Source organism: Mastacembelus armatus, chromosome 6 (assembly GCF_900324485.2).
Source record: "Mastacembelus armatus chromosome 6, fMasArm1.2, whole genome shotgun sequence".
NCBI lineage: Eukaryota > Metazoa > Chordata > Actinopteri > Synbranchiformes > Mastacembelidae > Mastacembelus > Mastacembelus armatus.
In genome coordinates this window covers 1,195,890-1,220,637 of record NC_046638.1, presented here as the reverse complement: position 1 = coordinate 1,220,637, position 24,748 = coordinate 1,195,890, and the positions used below count along the sequence as shown (strand labels likewise).

Here is a 24,748-nt window from a genome sequence, read left to right as displayed (position 1 = left end):
TGCTTATGGTATTTAAGATTTCTGTTTTTGACTTTTAAAAAACAAATATTCCTGAAAACATGTTTTCTCATCTTATTGTGTGAGGAAAGAGGCAGTTTTGTTCATGTCTCATCTAAGCTCCAAAATATAATGTGCAACCAGTGCAGGGCTGTGAATACTTCATGAAGACACTGCAGGTCACAGAGTGTCAAAATAAACCTGACGGCAGTGATGATGTCAGGAGTATTTTAGACTCAGGCTCAGCAAAGACACATAGGAGACACTGTTTTATCTGAGCTGTTCCAAACATGGCCAGAAATCCATTAATCACCGACAGGAAGTTCAGCTCTGGGCGATTTGAGCATTTTCATATATGAAAGTCATTTTTTTAAATTTAAGCTTCAGTATCGTCACAGAAAGTCAGTCAGGCAGCCGAGCACACTGCACTGAGTCATCTGGTATGTTGGTAAATGTGTCCACTAATGCTCAGTAAGACTATGGACATGCTGGGAATGTATGACACACACACACACACACACACACACACACACACACACTCACTCCCAGTTTGAAGAATCCTGTCTGAGCTGAGGCACCTGAACACGCCGTAGCTCTTAGCTGAGGCACCTGAACACATTGTAGCTCTTAGCTGAGGCACCTGAACACGCCGTAGCTCTTAGCTGAGGCACCTGAACACATTGTAGCTCTTAGCTGAGGCACCTGAACACGCCGTAGCTCTTAGCGGAGGCACCTGAACACATTGTAGCTCTTAGCTGAGGCACCTGAACACGCCGTAGCTCTTAGCTGAGGCACCTGGACACACCGTAGCTCTTAGCTGAGGCACCTGAACACGCCGTAGCTCTTAGCTGAGGCACCTGAACACGCCGTAGCTCTTAGCGGAGGCACCTGAACACGCCGTAGCTCTTAGCTGAGGCACCTGAACACGCCGTAGCTCTTAGCGGAGGCACCTGAACACATTGTAGCTCTTAGCTGAGGCACCTGAACACGCCGTAGCTCTTAGCTGAGGCACCTGGACACACCGTAGCTCTTAGCTGAGGCACCTGAACACGCCGTAGCTCTTAGCTGAGGCACCTGAACACGCCGTAGCTCTTAGCGGAGGCACCTGAACACGCCGTAGCTCTTAGCTGAGGCACCTGAACACGCCGTAGCTCTTAGCGGAGGCACCTGAACACGCCGTAGCTCTTAGCGGAGGCACCTGAACACATTGTAGCTCTTAGCTGAGGCACCTGAACACATTGTAGCTCTTAGCTGAGGCACCTGAACACATTGTAGCTCTTAGCTGAGGCACCTGAACACGCCGTAGCTCTTAGCTGAGGCACCTGAACACATTGTAGCTCTTAGCTGAGGCACCTGAACACGCCGTAGCTCTTAGCTGAGGCACCTGAACACATCATGGCTCTGCTGCTTCTACCTAAACTGCAGGTACAGTACCAGACTGTTTGTATCACGCACTGATCCAAGAATTAACAAGTCAGGTTGTTTTATGTGGTAGATTTGTTCAGGCTCATCGAGCGAGTTTAGTTTAGTTATGCAGGTACATGAAATAAATAACAATCCAGTAATTTTACATGCACAGCTCTGTCGGCTGTAAAACCACTGGCAGCCTCCAGCGGCCGTCCTCTCCCTCTGTGCACCATGTCATCACTGCATATGAATGTTTGTAGTGTGTGTGTGTGTGTGTGTGTGTGTGTGTGTGTGTTGAGGGGTGGGAGTCCATCTTGTTTTTTCATTTGCCGTACCCTGTGACATTTGTTGCTGCAGCTGAACATGTGCAGGACAATTTCTCGATTCTTCCAGCAGTGGACAGCTGTGGCGTGAATTACACTAAAGCCGCTGCTTTGGCAGGATTAGGCCTTGTGTGTGTGTGTGTGTAAAATTATATTTCTAGCATTGTGAGGACCACTTTGAGCATTTATCTGTCAAAGTGAGGACATTTTGGCTGGGCCTGTTTGAGGGTTAACACTTGGTTTTAGGGTTAAGGTCAGAATCGGATGACATTTATCTGTGATTAGGGTATGGGTCTAGAGAATGCATTATGTCGGTGAGTGTCCTAATAGAGATAGAAATATGAGCTTTTATGTGTGTGTCTCCTGGGACATGTCGACTCTGCAGTCAGAGGTCCTCTGGGTCCTGGACCAGTTCCAGGGTCTGAACCTGCTCCATAGTTGCTAGGGAGGATCTAAAGATCTGTGCATTAACTTTAATTCATGGAAAATAAAAGTTGTTTTTCTTGGCTGTCGACTCAGTTGAGTTCGATGTTTATGGTAGTGATAGTTATTATATATATTATTAGTTATATTCTTGTTAGATGGGATACAAATGTTTTTGTGTTTAAACTAAATCAGTGGTTGTAAGAATTGATATGATTGAAGATGTGTTTTCAAATGTTGAATGTAATTATAAATATTTTCTGTGTGGGATTGTTAAACACTTTGTGGGATTAAGATTTTTTTTTTTTTTTTTTAAATGAGTTATAAACAGCTGGTGATCAATGGGGGATGTATTGATTAGGGTTGTAGGTGTGTGTTCACAGGATGATGGTGTGTTATTAGAGTTTATCCAGAGGGGAGCCTTAATGTGTGAACCGAACTTTACCGTACTTTGATTGTTGCTGTGGCATTTCTCTCAGAACCACAAACCTGCACCTCCTGGTGGCGCCGGCGGAAATTCCTCCTCTATGGGCCTTGAATGTGTCCTGTACATTAATGTAATTCTTACCCGTTTTGTTCTATTTAAAAGAAGAAAAAAAAAGAGCAACAAATAAAATGCAGCATTGAAAACTAGTTAGTCTGTAAATACAAGCACGTCTGTACATTCAGAAGTGAATTTCATGCTTCAGAGACGAAGCATGGTCCTGCTGAGTTTCTGGACAGTTAATTCTGCAGCTTGTGTTTGCTGTTGCAGTGCCTTTGCTTCCTCTTTGGGATTAGTTTCACCTTATGACAAATCACAGATAATATCACATCTGTACTGAGAGCTGGTAAAGAAACTTGGCCGCCTGCTGGCTGAGCAGCTTGGGGTTAATCTGAAGGCCCCTGGATGAGCGCTTTGAAGTATGGCCTTTCAGCAGCAGCAGCAGCGGGCGGCCGCAGAGCACAGGATTCGCTTTGGTCAGACCTTCACTGTGAATCATTTTTACCACAGAGAATTTATTGATTTCTGCAGGAAGATGCTAAAACCCTTGAAAATTGTGCTGGGTAACAGGACACTGCATGGCAGAGGGGGGATTTCTGCCGCTCTAAGAGCCTCTTGTGTGTTAATCGTTGGCTCAATCTGTAGAATCTGAGCATTGTGCCAAGTTGGAATCCTTTTATTGATAGTTTGAAGGGGCAGAGCGGGAGGCCCAGGCTGTGCCAGAGGTTTAAAAGTCGATTTGGTCCGAAGCCGAGTTTGTTCTGCTGGAAATGACCTCTGAGAGAAAAGGTCGAGGAGAGAAAGATGCAGTCAGGTTAGTGGAGCCAGGCACCAGAATGACAGGGTTATGGTTCAGTTGTCTTGATAACAGACTGAATGTTCTACTGAATACATCAGTCTGGACTGATGGAGCCGTTTCTGGATTAGTCACTTTGTGATGGGGGGCCTGTTTGGCAAAGCAACTACTTCACTTCTCGTTTCCAGATGTCGACAGCGTTCAGTGTTGATGAATTGATTGTTCATTGATTTTGAAGCCCAGAGTCCGTCAACCTAAAGTAAAGGAACAAATTGAACCTTTAACATGACGTCTGTCCCACTACAGTACCATAGAAAACACTTTCAGCAACTTGCGAAGCAGCGCCGACTCAGCTGGATCTCTGCACTGATCATTGATTTAGATTATTGGTTTAGATACATCCCAGTGTTTCATAAAGCATCTGAGTTTATCCTGGGAAAGTCCGTTTCTTTCCCAATGAACAATGTCCTCAGCAAACAACTATACAACTATATTTATATTCTAGGCCCATGAAGCTGCCTCTGTGTGAGGCCTGCTGCAGACGTCCGTGTGCCCAAGAACAAACGGTATCTGTTTTAACATTCAGAAGTTCTGACAAACACCAGAAACATTTTAACAGTGAAACCAAATCGCTGCCGCAGAGCGCTGCCGTGACTAACTGACCTGTGATTCAGTTTGGAGGAATCTGTGTTGTACCTGCTGTAAACTCACTGAGGAGGACGGACACACGTGGTCAGAGACTTTAACCTTTTCAGCTCGAACTCCGGTCAAAGGTTTGTTCAAAGCCACAGAACTTTATTTTGTTCGTCTGTCTGGGGCGACGTAAGATGAACGGTCAAAAACACAGTCTGCTCCTCCTTCCTCTTCAGTCTCCACACTTGTTGGAAAGAAAACACCACAGAAGAAGACCTGGTGTCGCTGATGATATAAAGACAGCGTGTGACCTGAGTGAAACTCAACTCGACCTTTGCTTCCTTTAACAAGTGAATGAAACTGCATCTGGGTGTTGATTAGCAATGAAAGTTCTAAGTTTTCAGGTGGATCCGTTTATCGAGCGCTCTCTCCAGAAGTGAAAAACCATCTGTGTGTTTGTGACGTGATGTTTTCTCTGAGCACCATGTCAGAGGCATCGGGCTCTTTAACAAGGTGTTTTTATGCATCGGGCAAGTGGCTGTGCCACGGGCCGCCACGGGGACGGGTTTACGAGTGGCCACACAGAGAGGCAAGTGGTCTTGGTTTGATGGAGGGCCCTGATCTTTACTGCAGGTCTGTTCGGGTCCTTTACAGCCTCGGTAATCACAGAGACGAGAGGCGGACAGAAGGATCGGGGAAGAGGTGATGGCGTCTTCTGGATGTTTATGGTTTAACAGATGAACAACTGCTCCCGTTATAGACGTCAGTGTTGGAATGACCTTTGCTCCTCTGTCAGGACGAGTCCAAACAAGCCCTCACTTGTCAAAGGGTCCAGGTCTTCTCTTCAGGGTCTGTTCAAATATGCCAACATGTCCAGAAGAGTCCAAAGACGGTCCATTTGCTGAGGAAGATCAGCTTCTAAATATACCACCTATTGACACTGTTTTCTCAACCAGTTGATTAAAGATAATTTAGTCATTAAGGAAACCACCTGGTTAGTGCTGGTTTGGACATTTGACAGCAGTCGAGTCCTTACAACTGGATTTCATTTGTTTGAAAAGCAAAACCTTTTTATCTGACTGAATAGTCAGTCACAGTAAAGTTCATCTTAATTTTAACACAGATGTCTTTAGATCTGCATTTGGATCTGGATTTATGCTGTTGAAGACAAGACCTCCTCCTCGGGACGTTTGTGTTCTGCGTCTCTTCCCCCTCTCTGGTTTGAAGCCCTCGTGAATCGGATCCATCGTGGTCTTTGCAGACGGTTTCTGAGCAGCCAAGGCAGCAGAAAAAGTGAAGTGACAGCTCCAGGTGGCGGCGCAGGGTTTCACAGAGGACAAGAGGCAGAGCAGCAACTGTTGGCCCAACGCCGGCAGATAAATAATAAACCAACTGTGCACTGATCACTGCTCGTCAGCAAGAACAGAGAACAAGAAGAGCTGCGGAGGGAGGTGGGGGGGTCGCAGTTTAAGCCTCTGTGCTTGTGGTTTGGCAAAGATCGATCAGGCCTGGGTTTGTAATTAAGCAGATGTCACCAGGAATATTTAAACTTTTGAGCAGCGCGATAAGGATGGTAGTGATGTAATACATGGAGGGATCAGCCACTAAGCCAATTAGCATGTGCGATAAAGGCCACTGACCACAGCGTTGTCTGCAGCGCTGCAGGAAGCTTCCTCCATTGTGCTTTACGAAGTGCAGAGCTCATTGATCACAGCTTTATGTTTTCTGCTGTTTTTATTATAATCCACCCTGTGCGATGTAACGGAAACTAAGAGTGCATTCTGGGTAAGATGCGTCTCTTCAGGTGGAGGGTTCCTGCTCATTTTTCTCACAGACGGTTTTACATGAAAACGTGTTTTCAACCAGTTTGGATCAGAAAAGTTACGAAAGCTTTGAAGTTTTCAACCTTCTCACTGTTTTTAAAAAAGCTCCTATAAATAAATTGGACTCAACTTGAGGTCCCTGCTATTTTTATCTAAAACCTTAGTGTGTGTGTGAGTGTGTGTGTGTGTGTGTGTGTGTGTGTGTGTGTGCGCGTGCGCGTGCGCGCACAGAGTAAATCTGGTCTGGAACCAGTCTGGGCAGGATAGAGTCCAGTCAAACAGAGCTCATATTTTACTCCTCCTGTCGGTTCTACTCATTGACTCATATGCAGGACGTGTTCTGATGTTTGAGTGTTTGGATTCTCATGGTTCAGACTGAAATGACTCAACTATGAAAGTTCATACAAATATTCATGATTTCCAGTTGATACATCCATGTGATGATGGTGATTCTCTGGTTTCCTGTGTCATCATCAGCTCAGGAATGTATTTGTCTGCTACTTGTGCCTGCAGAACTAATGTGGAATAACTAGTGTTGGAGTAATATTATAATTTGAGTTTGTCGAGGCACATCGCAGCACGAGGTCTGTGCTGTTGAGTAAATCAGAGTTTTCCCGTTTAATCGGCTGCTGGTACGAATAAAACGTCCAGAGCTTTTTCTGTGACGTAGCTGCTTGTGAGAGATTGACAGCTGTGGTTTTTGATGCTCGGCCTCGTGTTAACGCATCACGATCACGTGTTCGCGATATAAACGGCTTGACGCTCAAAACTGTGACTCGCTCCTTCTTAACAGGGCATCACAGGGTGAAGCAGCTGGGTGACTTGTAGCCCAGGGGGGAGGCAGTTATATGGGGGGGGGGGGTTTGTCGGTGTGGTCGTCGGTCCACCTCCTCCCACCTTACCCCCCTCCAGATGCTCCACGATGACAGAGGCGCCCGCCATCGGCCTCAGCAGGACACTTGGCACTGACGTGAGCTGTCGGTTTTCCCCGAGGCTGGAGCGTGCCAGGCGACAGCTGCAGGGCTCAGGGTCTATACGCATAACAATCCGCCCCCCCCCCCCCCCCCCCCCCCCCCCCCCCCCACCAAAAAACATCCCCATCATCCACCCCCAAAACTCTCCATCCACGCCAGGCCACGCGGGACAACTTCCTCCTCAATACGACCATTGTTGTGCTCTGGGCTGGCTAAGCCCCCCATATCAGAGGGCTCCTCACTCACACACACACACACACACACACACACACACACACACACACACACACACAGCAGCGTTCAGGGCTTGTGGTGCGTTAACGCGAGGCTGAGCATGATGGACCGGACTTTGATAGTCCAGCAGCTGTTTCCTCTATAAAAGTCCAGCTTTAAAATCTAAGAAAGTGCCATTTACATTAAAGAGCAGAGTGTAAACATGTTGGACTTATTTTACATCTCATCCTGAGCTTTTATATTTATCGATATATATTTTTCCTGTGCAGTCATTGGTTTATTCTGGACTAACTAACATGTTAGAATTAGTTCAGTTTGTTTTATTTAAACTAAAACACACACGGTGAAGTTTTCCTACGTACAAACAAGTTAAAAACACGTTGTGTGTCCTTGATGTCCAACAAAAGTAAAAGTTCTTGATATATTTCATTCCTGATGAATGTTTCTGCAGTTTGTTTCTTTGCTGCTGTTGATCAGTGGGTTGGTGTGAAACTGCATTGGATCAGCCCAGCAGCACTACTACAGCACTGCAGTTTATTAGTCTGAACCTGAGAATGATCAATAAATAGATATTATATATTCATATATAATAATAAAGTATCTATGAACTTTCAGGGAAACACAGACTTGTTATTTAGGGTTTGAATCCACGTCCTGTAGATCGATATTCGACCTGGGGACATGCTCCTGTCTTCATATTCATTCAAAGCAGCTCAGTGACAGGAAGGTTCATCCAGTCAGATCTACAGGTTTATGATGATGCCCGACCTATAACACACTGTAACTGCAAACGTTGCAAAGCTTTGATTGGCTGGCGACGTACATATGAAACATCCAAATGTGATGTGTGTCTCTGAACACGACACATATGAAATGTCCAAATGTCTGACGTTCTTGCAAATGTTTGAAAATGTTGAAAAAAAAACAATTTCACAGACTCATAACTCTGCTGTGTTCCCTTTAGAACAATTATGTACCATAGACTACTGTATGTATTGGATGCAATAGGTTCTGTGTTCTGAAAGAGAACAGAGTTGAGTCTTTCTGAAATGACATTTTTTGGACGAGTGTCTCTGAATGTATCATGTGACGTGTCATAGCATATGTCTTTGAACGCCTCATGCATGAAATGTCAACTTTAATTGCAAATGAAACTGGATCTAAATCAGTCTGAACACAAACTGAGTCAAACCGAGTGTGTGTGTGTGTGTGTGTGTGTGTGTGTGTGTGTGTGTGTGTGTGTCTGTGTGTGTCTGTGTGGGTTCGTGAGTTAAGGTGCTGATGAGGTGGGTTCCTGGTCTGGGGGGGGGGTGTTGTGGAGGATCTGGTAACAGAGTGGTCTCAGTGTCAGAGTGGAGAGTAAATCACACAGTTAGTGGCTCAGTGACGCTTCTGAGAAGCGGCAGTGAAGAATGTGCTGCTGTGAGGATCCAGTCGAGGGACGACTGAGCTTCACTCCCCGGATCATAAAGAAGCAGTTTGTGTCCTAAAACCTGATCCGTTGTTTCAGGTGGGGTGGACACAATAACATGAACACCCAAAGCAACAGTCTGAGCTCTGAGACGAGGTGATTCAGGGTTATTGTAGGTGGAGTCATCACACCGTGAGCTGCTTCCGTTTCCGTGTGATGACTTCGGTTGTTGACCTGCTGAAACTGAGCACGTTTGGTTTGGTCCCCACTGCCCGTTTGAGGGCTCAGACCTGGTTTTGCATTTAATTTACACTACAAACTGTTTTCCAGCTCTTATAAAATGTGTGTAGTTTCATGTGTGTCTGAAATTAAAGGAGAAACAAACCAACATGCAGATGAAAACTCTTCTGGTGTCTTTAGTTGGGACCCCTGGAGGAAACTGTTTGCCTGACTGATGGTGTAAACTTCATTTTCAGGTGATGCAGGAGGGGAATTGTGGAAGCGTGTGTGTAACTGTGGACTCTGGCTGTATGTTACATGTCTCACCACTAGATGGAGCTACTGACCTTTGTTCTATAACAAGGCAGCAACGTGTTGAGTTGGTTCAGTATAAAGCTCCTTTATTGATTTGTCTCCATTTGTAGATCAGCGTTTCATGTTCTGTCAGATTGTTAAAGAAAAATAATCAGAGGGTCATGATGTTGTTGCATTGGATTTTAGTTGGTCCATTGTTTTGCTTGTATCAGTTTAAAGTGAGTTTAACTCTGATCAACTCAAATGTTCTGGTAACATGACCCGTGTCGTTCGTTACCGTCAGGACACAGTGTGGATGTGAGGGCCATGCAGGCAGGAACAGATCCTGTCTGATCTATTGATCACTCTGTGGTTATTCCTGTGACTCTGAATCATTAATGAGCTGCTGGACGACCTGCACTTGGACCTCAGTGTGATTTCTACGTCCGCCTCAATAAATATGAAGCACAAGCAGATGCTGTGAACTCCTGCCAGGTGCTTTGGCCTCTACGTTTGTAATGGAGGCAAACGGCATGTGAACTGACAAACTGACCTGCGGTCTGTGCCGTAGGCCTCCAACAGTGAGCCACACACTGGATCACATGGTTCAGATCCAGCGGCCGCCGTCACTTTTTAGTTCTTCCTGACACTGAGATGATGAGCTGTAATTGGTCAACAGCTTTGCCTCTTATTGGGTTTTATCAGATTAGATTTTCAGCCCCAGACGATCTTCTCCAGACGTGTGTGTGTGTGTGTGTGTGTGTGTGTGTGTGTGTGTGTGTGTGTCAGTCATTGTTCAGCCTCTCTCTCTCTCTCTCTCTCTCTCACTTTGAGCAACCAAACTGAATGTGTGTTTTTTTTTTTTTTTCTTTTCCGGCGGCTCTGATTGGCCACAGGAGAGTCTGTCTCCAGAAATCGCTCTAATCCTCTTAGCGAAAACAGAGCTCTCATCCAATCCCTATTCCAATCCCTCCTCCTCTTCTCTCTCTCCCTCCCCATGGGGAAAAGGAGTTTTTAATCCAACCGGATTATGTTGCAAATTGGGCGACAGTGGAGGCGAGTGGCTGCAGAATCTGCTGCAGACTGCCTGTCCTTATGTCTTGCTAAATATCCACCAGCTGGAGAAATTAACCCACTTAGTCCTGGTTTCATTAGGAGCAGCCTGGAAGAACCTGGAAAAACCTGGAACCCGGTGTGGAGAAAAGTTCTTTGGGGTGTTTTCTTTTTTTTTTTTTTATTCTGTGGAGACTTGGTGACAAACTGCTTTTACCTTCCAGGGCTTATTGGTCCTGGATGGACTTTAAAGTCTTTATGGTCTTGTGGAAGTTTTCCTGAGGAGGGTCACAAAATGCAAGCAGCAGGACGGGTTCATGCAGACTTGACTTGGGAGCATTAAGGGTCCGTGCAGCTGTGACCATCATCACCTTCTCACTCTGGTGACCATGAGGAAACCGTTTCCTGCAAACTCTACATGATCCCTGGGAACATTCAGAGTTGGTCCCAGTTTGCCAAACTCCATCCAAAACTTAGAAACTGCAAGGAGCTTGATGCTGAGAGCTGGAGGCAGGATGGAGGGTAGGGTTCCCAGATCCATGAAGCTCCTGAGGATTCTTGGATTTTTCTGCCTGTGGGTTACGGTTCAGGCTCAGATGAAGATTCCACCGGAGACGTAAGTTCCCTGGATCTCAGGCTGAAATGAGAATGTGATCAAATATTGATCCTACCTGTACAGCCACATAGATGGATGCTCAGTAACTATTTCAGTCCCTTAATATGCAGGTTTCTGCTCAGGCTACCTCGGGTATTTTACAACTAAGATCATTTCAGGTAAATTTCCTGTAAAGTAACCAGGCATGTTTGTTGTCTTTGGGAACTCTGCATGTTTTATTTGTTTTGTTAGGGTTCTATCACAGACGGTCAAACAGCTTGAGCTGCAAACTGTGACCCAGAACCCACATTAAGTTTTCCTGCCCCTGTACTGTCATTATCATGCTGCACCTCAGCTTGTTGCCCGAGCGGCCAAACAGACCCTGAGAGCTAATTAGCCAATTAGCTGCTCGGCTGCGGCACATTAAGCAGCATCTGAACATATGTGCAAGTGTCACTTGGGTCCGGTCAGTTTCTCCCAGAGCTCATGATGTTCTTGCCTTTTACAAACCTGTTCGCACAAACAAACACAGACACAGCAGCAGGCCACAGCTGTCAATCATCTGAAATCCACCTGTGTTTATACCTGAGTATAAACAAACTGATTAGGACCATGACACAATCAGCACGATGGTATCGGCCGTCTTAGTTTACTAGTGGTCTTTGCATTTATCTAGAGAGAACAACTGTAAAAGCAGCTGTTCTTCTCTGAGCTTGTAAACAGGTTGTACTGATGTTTACTGGTCAGTCTGTGTGGACCTGAAACACTCAGAGAAAACAGTCCTGAGTGTTTCAGGTAAACAACTCTTCAGAAACAAACTCCCAGAATGCATTGCTTCCGAAGATCCTGTGGGGAATAGTGGTGCAGTTTTCCCCTCAGGACTGTGGAATCTGTTCTGCTCTGCCTCAGGAGGAGAAATTTATTTCAGCTGCTCAGGAAACAGCGACGGTTTCACTGATGTCGTGCAGTATCTGCTGTTTCATTTCCATTTAACTTTAACCAGCATGTGTCTGACTTTTACCTTCAACACAAAGGGGGGTCCTCTGCTGTGCAGTGTGAGAACTGGTTTATTGTTATCACACACTCCCACACATTCTGTACCTAAGGATTCGCAGCTTTATTTTCCTTGTGGGTTGAATATTTTAGGGTTTGGTCAGACAAGTGACTGTAAGGTGTCACCACCTGTCACGTTTTCTTCTCCATCACCATCTGTGGGTCACAGATCTTCCATCCTGACCCACATTGACCTGGTCCCAACACACGTAAAGCTCTGAAAACCAGCAGCTCTGAAATTCCGTCCGATATTGATTTGTGTTCGGGCTCGTGTCTTTGGTTTCTTCGATGGCTCTCCAGAGGCCTTGGCCTTGAGAGTTTCGTGTTAGATTAGCTGTTGGCTAACTCCGCCCTCTTCCTCTGGCAGCAGCTGGGCGGGGCTGAGTGACCCTACCCGATCACCAAAGTTGCGTAGTCCTGCTGCAGCCGATGTGAGGCCGCCCAGGCTGCGGCGATGGTGGAATTCGTCCGGTTAAGTTTTTCTACCACTGAAATAATTTTAGAGACATTTTGAGGTAAAAAAAAATACATAGTGTTGCTTTAAAATCCCAGCACCTAGGGTTTGGTCTTGGTATCAGGCTGCAGGGTCGGTCTAGTGACTACAGTGACTTTGCACATACTGTATATTTAAAGTCCGGCAAAGTCCACTGGGTATAAAATATTTCTCTAACCCAGCGTCAACTTCTGATTCAGCCTGTGATCACATGGTTTTGCTGTTTGTGCTGCTGTTGAACTGGACCAGATGGTTCTGGTGTGTGTTGATGTGACAGAACCGCCAGTCATGTAACCTGAGTATCTTTAACTTGATGTTTCATGGATTAAGTTGATTAGTTAAGAAAATGATCAGAAGATTAATCAACAAATTAAATAACTGTCAGCTGAGGACTCAGGTCCTGCCGATCTTTAAGTGACCTCATTTTGTGAGACCCATAAATCCTCTACACTAGTTCTAATCATAACACGGTACACGTTTAGTAGTCAGGGCTAGTCAGGGCTAGTCAGGGCTAGTCAGGGCTAGTCAGGGCTAGTCAGGGCTAGTCAGGGTCTAGGGAATGCATTGTGTCTTTGTGTGCTCACAAAGATAGAAATGCTGCTTCACTGTTTGTATAGGTCTGCAGTGACCTCTGAGGATTAATGTCCAGAACAGATGGACCAATAAACTTCAACACATGCTCAGTAAACACACACACAGACATGTGTTTTCCATCATTGGGGGGACACTTGCTCATATTTACTATGCATCTTAACCTTCCACAGCTAAACCCCAACCCCGACCTAAACCTGTTCAAACCATAAACCCTGAAATGGGACTGGAGGTGTCAGGACCAGGAAACATGTTCCCCCAAACCAAATTTTCACACAGTGGAACAAAGACATGCACAGACACACTCTGACTATAGTCAAGTCCTCACAACTGATCTGTGTTTGGGGATTTTATTTGTGTGTGTTTGGGGGGTGTTCAGACTGTTCATTCCTCTAAAGACAGAGGATGTTGGCACAGTCGTAATGTTGGCTGCTTACTTTTTAAATTTGATGTAGTTATATCAGGCAGTGTGGGAGCGTAAACCCTTGAGACTCCTAAAAACCCACTGAACAATTAAACTGAAGCAGCAGTGAGAAGAACCTGTGCTGATTGATTTTATTTCAATGAGAATGTAAACAGCAGCCTTAAAACATGTAGGCCTCCTGTGCTGTGGTTCTGTGCTGTGGGTCTGTGCTGTGGGTCTGTGCTGTGGGTCTGTGCTGTGGGTCTGTGCTGAGCAGACACCTGCAGCTCTCTGCTGTGACCCAGATGAAGCACAGATTATCTAAATCTCATCACTGTCATATTTAACAGCCTTTTTCTGCCGTAACCCGTCGCTTTCTGGCCAAATCACGTCCAGCAGTCTCTCAGTTTAATGTGTGGTAAAGATCAAACTTGGTCTCAAAGTGTTTTATCCAGCCAGAAATTCAAGTGCAGGCACTTTTTCATTGAAAGGTGTGAGTGAATGTGTTTCTGAATCTGTAAGACCAGTTTTTATTTATGCAGCTCTGCTTCATTATGTTGACGCCCACTGTTGTTTGCATACAGATGAGGATGGTGTATCTTTGGAACATGGCTCCTGCAGTTATTACTGTGGATGTTGTGTTTCGTTGGTCACTGCCGTCTCTCTGTGTCTCAGGGTGCAGCAGTGGGCGTCCGAGTTCTCCGTTCAGCTTCGAGACCTGACGACCAAATACTCCGGATCCCTGCTTCTGCAGAAGGTACGTTTTGTTTTTCTCCACTTGAGGTTGAGGATCATCAGAATAGTTTGTATTACCCAGTAAACAAACACCTTCCTACAGACGTCAGGCTCTGATGAATAGATTAGAACAGTTTTGTAATAAAAGCTTCAGACTGGTTAAACTGGGATGAGAGTGCAGTACAGTGTGTGTGTGTGTGTGTGTGTGTGTGATAGCTTGTGTTGGTGTATTTTTCTGCATTTATCACGACACACACACACACACTCACACACTCTCTCTCTCTCACACAGGGATCATGGTAATGCTCAGATTGAGGAGCGAACCCTCTGTACCAGCGTCAGGATTTGTGGCCTGGTCTGATTTTAGACATTCATCCATTTATGTGTCAGATTTAGATTTATCGGAGGCCGTGTGCAGTCGGTCTGCTTTCAAACACACACGTTAAAACAAGCAACAATCGCTGATCTCGGGAAAAACCACAAGTCTGGTCTGAAGGTCCAGGTGTTGAGTTTTCTGGATGAGTGGATGCTGATCAGAGACACTAGAGATTTGGCTCTGCTCGTGTGTCCGCCTCAGTAAGTGGGTTATTTGGACTAACTGGAATTAGTGAATGACTTAATGGAGGGATTCGGGGTGTAAATAACCAGACCGGGCCGTCCTCCTCGCTCTCAGCTGCCTGATCCACCTCGAGCTTCACGATCCAGAGAAAGTGACCCGATTACCTCCCATGGCCCCGCAGTAAAACCAAAAAATAAAAAAACAGATCTCCACCTCACAGCAGCTGATTTAATCTGAATTATTTGATTAAAAACAAACCAATCTGACTTTACTTTCACCTTCATCATTCATCTGTTCAGCTGTTTAGAGTAGCAGCTGTCCCCGAGCTGTTGGATGTAAAGATCCACCAGAGAATAATCTGTGATATTGTTGAAAATGACTGATAGAGGAAACTTCTGCCTACTGGGTATTTGAGAACGAAGGTTTGTTTGTTCTGTCTTAAACAATTGTTCAAATTAAAAACGGAGAAAACGAACAGAATAAATTAGAAGACACATCCAGGCAGAAATCTACAACAAATACTGCTTAGTGTGTAAAACTGAAGCATGACACAGGATATGAACACTACAGCATCATGGGACTTGTTTCCAGACCTGTGGTTTCTTAACATCAGTTTGTGTTTCCTCAGAAACTGAAGGATGTGGAGTCCATCATCAAGATCGTGGAGCTGGACGGGGACGGCCTGGTGAAGGATTATTCCGATGAAATCGAGCGAATGCTGGGCAGCAAGATGAAGTCGGTGAAGGTGAGGATGAGGAAAAGCACATTCAGCCCGAATGGGAGGAACAATCTGCTTTTTCTGAGCAGTGTGAAAACTCTGGGACAACGTTTGGTTGTCTCAGGCAGTGATGAACATGCAGCTTCACACTGAGTCTCAGCTCAGTGTTCAGGGTTCTGGTTCCCTGGTTCTGGGCCTCAGTGTAGCAGCAGCAGTAAAAAGCCACAGTCCTCTACCTGCTCAGCAGCAAACAGCAGACAGACAGTCAGAGACCAGCTGCTGAACATAGTGGAGCATTTAACAGCTAAAGAGGTGGTGGAGACCAAACCCAGAGCTCAAACTGAGGGAACACAGACTCAGTAGGTGGACTCTGGTCCATGTGGATGATAATGTTGCTAAAAAGAAAAATTGCTTGGTTTTCCAAATGTTGGGAACTTCTGTGTGAACAGATGCTGACAGTGATGCAGTTTCATTATTAGGATTAGTGTAATTCTTTCTTTTCTGTTTCTGTGTCAGAGGTTAGCAGAGTCAGCAGAAGACGCTGACCTGTACCACGAATTCAACGCTTCCCTACAGGTAAGTGCTCTTCTTTTGTCCTCAAGCTGACCAGCTGACTGTTCAAGGCTCATTAAAGCTTCGTCTGACCCCTGAAATTAGATTAGATCAAAATGAATTGATCCTGTGAAGAAACTGGGTCAGCACCGCACCAAAGAAACTGCCAAATGTGGCCCGATACCTGAGGAAAGGTTGAACTGAAAGTGTAAGAAGACACACATGAGAATGTGTTTACTTACAGTGAAGCATATGGACTCATCGATCAGAAACCTGTTCTCAGTAAAAATAAATAAAGGAACACATTCATCAGAATAAAAGCAGAACAAATCCTCAAATAAAAATCAACCTGGACAAAATGAACTCCTCAAAATATTCGGTACATTTTCTCCGACCATCTTTAACAATTTTAGGTCCAGATGTTTTCTACATTAGAGCCAGATAGAGAGTCGGTCTCTTATTCTGAAAGGAAGCTGTTCATGTCTCGTCTCAGTTTGACTATTACAACTCTATGCTGATCAACACGGTGGATGAGGACGGAAACAACGTGGAGCTGGGTGGAGAGTTCCCGCTGGAGGAGAACGAACATTTCAACAACCTGCCGGTGAACACGCAGCAGAGCAACATCCAGATTCCCACTAATGTCTACAACAAAGGTCAGAGGTCGTCCTGAACATGAAAAGCATTTTTTTTTTTTTTCCTGTATTAGTTTCTGTTCAGCCAAAGTGTCTGTTCTTGGTCCCGTCTGTGCTGCAGACCCAAACATCCTCAATGCCATCTACAACTCTGAGGCTTTGAACGACGTCTTCATCCGGAACTTCCAGAAGGATCCGACGCTCACCTGGCAGTACTTTGGCAGCTCCACAGGCTTCTTCAGGCTCTACCCCGGTCAGTCCACTGAGTACTGTGGTACTTTAACAGGAACGTCTGTGATTTATACAGTGTCCTACTGCTGTTAGAAAGTAAAACCTCTGAATGATGTAAATGACGAGTTTCCTGTGATCACCATGATGATTTCACTTTGACACTAATCTTGATTGACGTCTGCTGTTTTTAAAACTCGCTGTGACGTGGTCAGTACCGGACCGTGAACTGACTCCATGTGTTCTGTCAGGTATTAAATGGACTCCGGACTCCAACGGCGTGGCAGCTTTTGACTGCAGGAACAGGAACTGGTGAGTCCAGCTCTGTGGCCAACGTTAAATGGTGAACAGTGAGACAGGAAGTCAACTGTGACAGTAAAAACTCAACACAAAGGCCTTCACTAAACTGAAGTTAGTGCTGTGTGACTGTGTTTTCAGGTGGTTTTGTTGGGTCCACCTGGTCTCTATGTCCTATAGAAAGACAGAAAACATTTCAACACGCTCAGGAACACAGGAGCTTTAAAGTCCTTGTGTATCAGTGAGTCTCAGTCACAGCACTGGTCCTGTGTTGGCTGAGCAGCAGCCAGAGTCCTGATCCGCCGCAAAAGAGGATAAGCTGCTCCTTAGCCGGGTCACTTTAGCCCACATGGCACCATATGTGACTGTTCATGCCTTTTTGAATAATACCAGAGAGCTGCATATGTCCCTGAACGCCTCGTCATGCTGCGGTACTGCAGCTGAGCTTCCAGAGCCGCTGCAGCAGCATCTGCTCCGAGACAGAAACTGAAACTGAGACGTGCTCTTGGACTGACTGAGTTTATGAGCTTTGTTTGTTTGCGAAATATCAACCTCTGGGCAGTGACTCACAGATCTGGAACCAGACTAACCTCTAGACACACTTTGATGCTCTTTGACTCGGTCTGAAGTAATGTTGAGATAAACCTAATCTCTAAATAATCTCTGTGTTCCCTGTGCGGTTCTGTGCAGGTACATCCAGGCGGCCACGTCTCCAAAGGACATCGTCATCATGGTGGACATCAGCGGCAGCATGAAGGGGCTGAAGATCACCATCGCCAAACACACCATCAACACCATCCTGGACACACTGGGCGAGAACGACTTTGTCAACGTCATCGCTGTAAGACACAGATACACACAGGGAGACGCACTAAAGGCACATTTCACCCAAACTGTCAGAGGTAGAATAATATAGACAGTTGAATAGGACGACTGTGACTGATGCAGGGATTTGAACCAGTGGCATGTGTGTGTGTGTGTGTGTGTGTTTGTGTGATCCTGCCTGCAGTACACCGACTATGTCCGATATGTGGAGCCGTGCTTCAAAGGAACTCTGGTCCAGGCCGACTTGGACAACAGAGAGGTAGGAACATTATCTGCTTCACGGAGGCTTAAAGAGCAGCCGTTACACAAACACAAACCCTGAGCACCAGCTTCAGATCAGAAACCACCTCTTCATCCTGGAGCTCCGTGTGTGTGTGTGTGTGTGTGTGCAATACAGTCTTTGTGAGGACCATCTCATGTTTCAGTGTTTCTCAATTTTTCAGGTTTAGGTTAAAGCTGCCATGTCACCTGCAGAAGCCAAAAAAACCCAAAACATCACGACCACTCACCATTTCACCAAACAAAGAGAGAAAGTACCAGCGTTTTAGACGGAGAGCTTTGCTGCCAGTGTCGCACTGAATCACCTCCAGAAACTTGTCCCCATTTTTGACAGAAACAAGTGTGAAACTGTCCATGTGAAGATTGAAAATAATGTTTAAGGAACATGCAGAGTCATTACAGAACAATCTGCTTTTTCTCTCTCAGCACTTCAAGGTGCTGGTGGAGGAGCTGCACGTTAAAGGAGAAGCGAAGATCAAGAACGCCATGAAGGAGTCCTTCAAAATCCTCAACGAGGTTTGTTTCTGTCAGTGCCCTCAAGGGTCAGAGGTCACTCTCACATTAAATAATACACAGGCGTGTGTGTTTATGAGCTGTGAATGAAACCCTGTGTGTGTGTGTGTGTGTGTGTGTGTGCGTGTGCAGGCGAGGGCGAATGGTCAGGGCAGCATGTGTAACCAGGCCATCATGCTGATCACAGACGGAGCCATGGAGGACTTTGAGTCCATCTTCGAGGAGTTCAACTGGCCTGAGCGCAGGGTGAGGATCTGAATTTCCCCAGAGTCTGTTCCCTCTCCAAAAACTGCAGGAACCCAGAATATCATGGCTATGTTAGCTCGTGGAACTGGAACACGGTCCTCTCCATTACACGTGGCTAATGTGACCACAAAGTGCAGCTTTAGTGTCTGAACGTTTGAGCCTGCAGCTGTTCTCTGCTAAATGTTGGTTTCTGCTCAGTTTGAATGCCTGCCAGAAATATGAAAGAAAAACTGCAGAGCTGCACACATGTAGTCTCCAGGCCTCCATCCGTGAAACCAGAACGTGACGACTTCACATACTGGAACACGGCGATAACACACGCAAACAAATCGTACAGAACTGAGTAAAAGCTTTTTTCTTATTAATTACTGGCTTTTTGAGTGTTTAAATCATCATCTCTGTTTTTCTAGGCAGTTACTTTATATATGACCAGTTACTATTAGATTTAGCAGCGATTCAGGACACACAGCCAGATGTGAACACACGTTTCTCCGCCCAGGTGCGAGTCTTCACCTACCTGATCGGCAGAGAGATGACCTTCGCTCAGAACACCAAGTGGATAGCCTGCAACAACAAAGGTCAGCCCCGTGTGTGTGTGTGTGTGTGTGTGTGTGTTACTCTGTGTGTCTGTGCATGTAAACACCAATGCGTTTGTGTGTGTGTGTGTGTGTGTGTGTGTGTGTGTGCGCTCTCAGGTTACTACACACACATCTCCACACTGGCCGACGTGCAGGAGAACGTCATGGAGTATCTGCACGTGCTCAGTCGGCCGATGGTCATCAACCACGAGCACGACATCATCTGGACCGAAGCCTACATGGACACTGTGGTGAGTTTAAGCCTTAAGTTTGTATTGACATGATGGGAACTAATCTATAATAAGTGTTTCTCCTAGGACCTAAATATTCACTCACGCTGGTGGGGGAACAATTATTATTATTGCAGACAGTTATTCATGTTGCCGTGGTTACGTCCTGTCGTCTTACATATCAGGGACACGCTGCGTACGCTACACACTTATCACCTTCATCCTCATCATCACTTCATCTTCATCTGTGTGTCTACTTCCTCCTTGTCTCTCTGCTCATTCTCCCATGATCCTCCTGGCCTCCCCTCCATTGCTGCGGCAGCTTCCCAACACCAACGAGGTAAAGAAGTTGTAGTTTAAAATAAACACTCAGTTGTTTTTCTGTTCTAACGCTAGAGAACATCAGAAATGTATGTTGGACATGAACTTGCCCTGCAGTGACCACTGGTCCAAGCTATAGTGACTGTGCAGTCCTGAGGCGCCACCAGGAGTTCAACCTCAGCACTGCAGTAGTTCAGACATTATAATTGCTCCATAAAAACACCATGTAGTATATTTGTATACAGGGAATATGTGAACTCAGGACAAACTGTGACCTCACAAATGACTTGGAGTTTATGAAAACACACAAAACAAAAACACAGCAAACTCCACGTGGCGTCTGTCTCAGGGTGTGAGACTGTAAGACTGTAGCAGACAGACATGTCTAATGTTTGTCTCCTAATTAATCAATTGTCTTGAGTGTGCAACACTTTGAAAGTCACTAATTGTTGTCCTGTTGCACAGCTCTTCACCACCAAGGCCCAGAGTCTGCTGCTGATGACCTCTGTGGCCATGCCGGTCTTCAGCAAGAAGAAGGAGACGGTCAGCGTCAGCTCTGCTGCACATTTATCTGTCACGCTGTCACTTTAAGGATGTTTCCATAAATTGGACGTCAGTGAAAATGTTTGGATTATAAAAGTCTGGATCTTTATCGGACTTACCTGGACATTTTGCATTACAGAGCAAATAGAAAACAGGAAGCAAACTTTACTGCTAAGCCAAGAAAACTTTCCATTTTCCAAAAATGGCTCAAATTTGAAAAAAACAATTAGCATGTTATAATGCTAAGATGTCAGTTCATCAGATGGGAGATATTTTTAGACTAGATGTGTAGATTATATCAGCCTATCAGCTGCATATGTGCAACAGGTTGATCACATACGCTTGAGCTTGAGGATATATTTTAATACATGTTCCGCTTCCTGGGTCTCCAGCTGTCCCACGGGATCCTGCTGGGTGTGGTCGGCTCAGACGTGCCCCTGATGGAGGTGATGAAGCTGGCGCCCAGATACGTGGTGAGCTCAGGCCTGTTCAGCTGTGTAGGACGGTTGCTTGGAGGTTGTTTTTTTTTGGTTTTTTTTTTTTGCTTTATTTCCTGTTTTTTATCCGTCCGTAAAAAATGAAACGGTGACTTTCACGACAAAAACCTTACATGTCGACGTTCCCCCCTCAGCTCGGACCTCACGGCTACGCCTTCCTCCTCACTAACAACGGTTACATCCTGGCTCACCCTGACCTTCGACCTTTGGTGAGTTCTGCCTCTTTCCTGCAGGTTTGAACGTCACTGCAGAGACGAGATTTAGCTCGAGACTCCTGCAGCAGCAGCTTTGATTTACTGGAGCTATATTTAACGTATTCCTCTGTAGATGTCCTGAAGGGAACATTAAGGGGAAGAGGTATTAAGTATTTATCAGGACAGTTGTACCGTATTTCACCGCTGACACAGACTCTGTTTCCTCTGTCCTACAGTATAAAGATGGAAAGAAACTGAAGCCGAAGCCGAACTACAACAGTGTGGATCTGTCTGAGGTGGAGTGGGAGGATACAGATGAGATGGTGAACACACACACACACACACACACACACACATTTCACCAGACCATCGGGGAGTAGCAGAATAAAACCCTCCACATACTGAAATCTGACTTCTTTGACTTTCAGCTGAGAACGGCCATGGTCAGAGGAGAGACAGGCAGCATGAGTCTGAGCATCAGAGCGTCGGTGGATAAGGGGGTGAGCGATCCGTCACTTCATTTACAATAGTCCTGACCAGAGAAAACCACCACAGGTTTTGTTTGTGACACAAACAGGTTTGACTTTGTGTATTTAAACACAGTGGCTTCTTTACATTCGTTCACTTCACCCTGAAGTCTAAAGCAGCAACGTGCATTGTCCTGTATTGTGCTGTTAGGATATAATACTGAGTACAGACTCTCTTGTACTGTGGATTCAGCTGTAACGTCCCTGCAGCTCAGTAGGTGGCAGTAATGCACCTGGTACAGTCGGCTTCTTAAACCCAAGAAGAAGAAGCTGCTCTTCTTTGCCTTCAGTTTGTTTGTGTTGTGGTTTGTATGTGAAGTGTTTGTCAGACACAGGATGACGTGCTGACATCAGTGTGTTCACCTGCCTGGTTGTTCTTTGACCAAAACGGTGACAGGGAACAGAAACTCATTTCGTGGTTCTCCTCTCCAACAGAAACGGCCTCTGTACCTGGTCAATGAATATTTCTACACAAACATCGACGACACACCTTTCAGGTAAGTCCCTTTTTAATTCAAGCCTGTTGAGCAGCTGTGAAGACCCTTTCTAAAAAGATAAACCCAGGACTGTTGGAGACAGGACTCCATTAACCACGTTCACATTCTGTACAGTAAATTTAATAAGAATGAAAAAATAAATATGGAGCATGTTTCTTTATTTTACGTCCTTTGATCCGTATCATTGTGGATTATTGGTAATATTCTGAGTGAGGCCTCCGGGTTTTTCTTTTCTCGAACGACACTGAGTCGTGTCGTGTCTCGTCCTTCCTGTCTCTCTGCAGCTTCGGCATGGTGCTCACCAAGGGTCACGGAAAGCTGATGTTTATTGGAAATGTGTCAGTGGAGGAAGGTATGAGCTCCCACAATCCTCTGCATGAGTAGGTATCAGCCTCATACCCGCGCCTTCAGCCAGCTGCTGTAGCTGCTGCTGCTGTGAGGCTGGAATAATATTCAGGGTTTGACAGCTGTAAGATCAATTCACTTGCACTGAAAAGTTTTCTAGCTCCAGTCTTTTCACCCTCCTCTGCAGGGCTGCATGACCTCACCTCCCCAGACCTCAGCATCGCCGCCGAGTGGTACGACTGAAACGCCAGAGCATCCGTTTGACACGTGAACTGATATTTGGTCCAGTCAGGTTGCAGCAGTTCAACCTGTGATCAGCTTATTTGTGCAGAAGGCAAAAATAAATCAGTCCAGCTAAATCATTTCTGTGTAATCAGAGTCCAAGTATTGAAATCAACATGTAAAAAAGTCAGTCAGGCTAAATGAAGACGTCCTGTGTTCTGTTAATTCTGATTTCATTCTAACATATGAAATATTTTTTCACTGTGTTTCATCTAAATGAGCAGAAAGGGGTTAAACTCCCAGCAGCTCAGATCAGAAGCTGTTTGTCTTTATTTCCTCAGGATTTACTGTGAGACGGACATCGACCCCGCTCACAGAAAGTTCAGCCAGCTCCAGGCCGTCGTCCGCTACCTCCTGGGGAAGGAGCCCGACCTCGAGTGTACGGACCCTGAACTGATCTTTTCTTGTCAAACTGAAATAATAAGCTCACACAGTTTGTTTCAATGCACTTGTGTCGTGGTTGATGAATGTTTGGTTGAAAAGGTGTTTAGAGGCAGAGAAACTGGTGTTGAGTTGGACCACATGACTGTTTGTGACTGGACCTGTGGTTTGACTCGTCCTCTGCGTAGGTGATGAGTTGCTGCTGCAGCACACGCTGTTTGACGCCGTGGTAACAGCTCCGCTGGAGGCGTACTGGAACGCCCTGCTGCTCGGTGACAGGTGAGGCACGAAACATCTGAAGAAGCTTTAAAGGGGCAGACTGCAAACGTCTCCTCCGATAATCTGCACGTACAGTTTTGTGCATGACCGGAAAGTGGAGATGTGTCTTTAGATGTGACTTTCTTAAACCTTTGTGGAGGAGGACATCAGAACTAACCTTTTCTGTTCCAGCTGTGAATATTTATAAGCAACAGTGTTCAGTCCCAGACGAACAGCAGCTGATAAACATCCTTCAAAGAACGATGTTCACTGATGTTTGTCTGTAAAAAGACTTTCAGGGCTTTTATCTCCTGTTTGGTCTTCTCTCTGCAGGGTGGAGCCAGGGGTCGAGACGGCCTTCCTGGGTACCCGTGCGGGGGTCATGAGGATCCTGAGATATGCAGGACTGGAGACCAGAGTGGCAAAGTAAGTCTCAATGGATGTTCCTCTTCCTTCAGAGCCAGAGTGGGTTCTGACTTTGACTAATGTGGTCTCTGAAGCTGAGAAACGTTTGTTTGGTTAAAAACTGTATACGCAGCTTAGACGTGTGCAGGAACTGAACCTCACTGGTGTTGGTACCAGGGGCTGCTCAGACAGAAGCTGCACAGGCTGGTGCTGGAAGTCAGAGACAAACGTTGGCTGAAGTTGAACTTTGACTTTGCAGGAGGTTCCTGACTCCGTCTGATAAAGACAACCTGTTCACCATCGATCACTTCCCTCTGTGGTACCGGCTGGCTGTGGAAAACACTCCTGGAAGATTCTATTACTACACTGTGATCGACAAAGGTCTGACTCTGTCCCTTTTTTTTTTTTTCTAAAACTATTGAATAATTATCTGGCACATGAATAAAAATGATAATAATCATCCTAAATATCTCTTAACCAACAGGAGTGAAGTACGTCATAGCGACCACAGCGGTGACGGTGTCATCTGAAGGAAAAACAGCCGTGGCAGGAGGTGAGTGTCACTGCTCGGTCCTGTTACCAGTTTGACTTCTTTACATTTACTAAGTCATGTTGGTTGGAAAAGGACTTTGCACATTTCTAAACTACAAGCAGGATTGCTGTGGCTGTGGCTGTTTTCCTGGTCATGGATCTGGAGTTGTTGTTGTTGTTGTCTGGGATGTGTGGCTCGGTTTAATGTTGCTTGATGTTATTGTGATCACCCCCATTGTTTTTTATTAAAATATTAGTGAATCCAGAGGTCAGAGGTCAGTCAGAAGGTCTCCTGGCTCTCAGCAGGCAATTCTGCAATGAGAACAGTGATGCTCTCATTCAACTGTATGGTTGTGCAGCAGCTGT

At 45.6% G+C, this 24,748-nt stretch overlaps 1 protein-coding gene across 1 annotated transcript in view; it reads left to right on the top strand.

Annotated features, from left to right (window-relative positions):
• The first annotated feature begins 6,808 nt into the window (after positions 1 to 6,808).
• Positions 6,809 to 24,748, top strand: part of LOC113132772 (voltage-dependent calcium channel subunit alpha-2/delta-4-like) — a 41,542-nt gene continuing 23,602 nt past the window's right edge. Inside the window, exons 1-27 of the mRNA XM_026311111.1 lie at positions 6,809 to 6,915; positions 13,882 to 13,963; positions 15,129 to 15,245; positions 15,735 to 15,794; positions 16,264 to 16,426; positions 16,527 to 16,658; positions 16,885 to 16,945; positions 17,621 to 17,771; positions 17,940 to 18,014; positions 18,461 to 18,550; positions 18,680 to 18,793; positions 19,293 to 19,371; positions 19,489 to 19,622; positions 19,924 to 19,941; positions 20,388 to 20,465; positions 20,858 to 20,938; positions 21,097 to 21,171; positions 21,393 to 21,479; positions 21,585 to 21,656; positions 22,119 to 22,180; positions 22,465 to 22,532; positions 22,713 to 22,758; positions 23,089 to 23,186; positions 23,377 to 23,467; positions 23,780 to 23,872; positions 24,111 to 24,232; positions 24,336 to 24,404. Of these exons, the coding sequence (XP_026166896.1) occupies positions 6,809 to 6,915; positions 13,882 to 13,963; positions 15,129 to 15,245; positions 15,735 to 15,794; positions 16,264 to 16,426; positions 16,527 to 16,658; positions 16,885 to 16,945; positions 17,621 to 17,771; positions 17,940 to 18,014; positions 18,461 to 18,550; positions 18,680 to 18,793; positions 19,293 to 19,371; positions 19,489 to 19,622; positions 19,924 to 19,941; positions 20,388 to 20,465; positions 20,858 to 20,938; positions 21,097 to 21,171; positions 21,393 to 21,479; positions 21,585 to 21,656; positions 22,119 to 22,180; positions 22,465 to 22,532; positions 22,713 to 22,758; positions 23,089 to 23,186; positions 23,377 to 23,467; positions 23,780 to 23,872; positions 24,111 to 24,232; positions 24,336 to 24,404 (2,425 nt within the window). The remainder of the gene's footprint in view (positions 6,916 to 13,881; positions 13,964 to 15,128; positions 15,246 to 15,734; positions 15,795 to 16,263; positions 16,427 to 16,526; positions 16,659 to 16,884; positions 16,946 to 17,620; positions 17,772 to 17,939; positions 18,015 to 18,460; positions 18,551 to 18,679; positions 18,794 to 19,292; positions 19,372 to 19,488; positions 19,623 to 19,923; positions 19,942 to 20,387; positions 20,466 to 20,857; positions 20,939 to 21,096; positions 21,172 to 21,392; positions 21,480 to 21,584; positions 21,657 to 22,118; positions 22,181 to 22,464; positions 22,533 to 22,712; positions 22,759 to 23,088; positions 23,187 to 23,376; positions 23,468 to 23,779; positions 23,873 to 24,110; positions 24,233 to 24,335; positions 24,405 to 24,748) is intronic.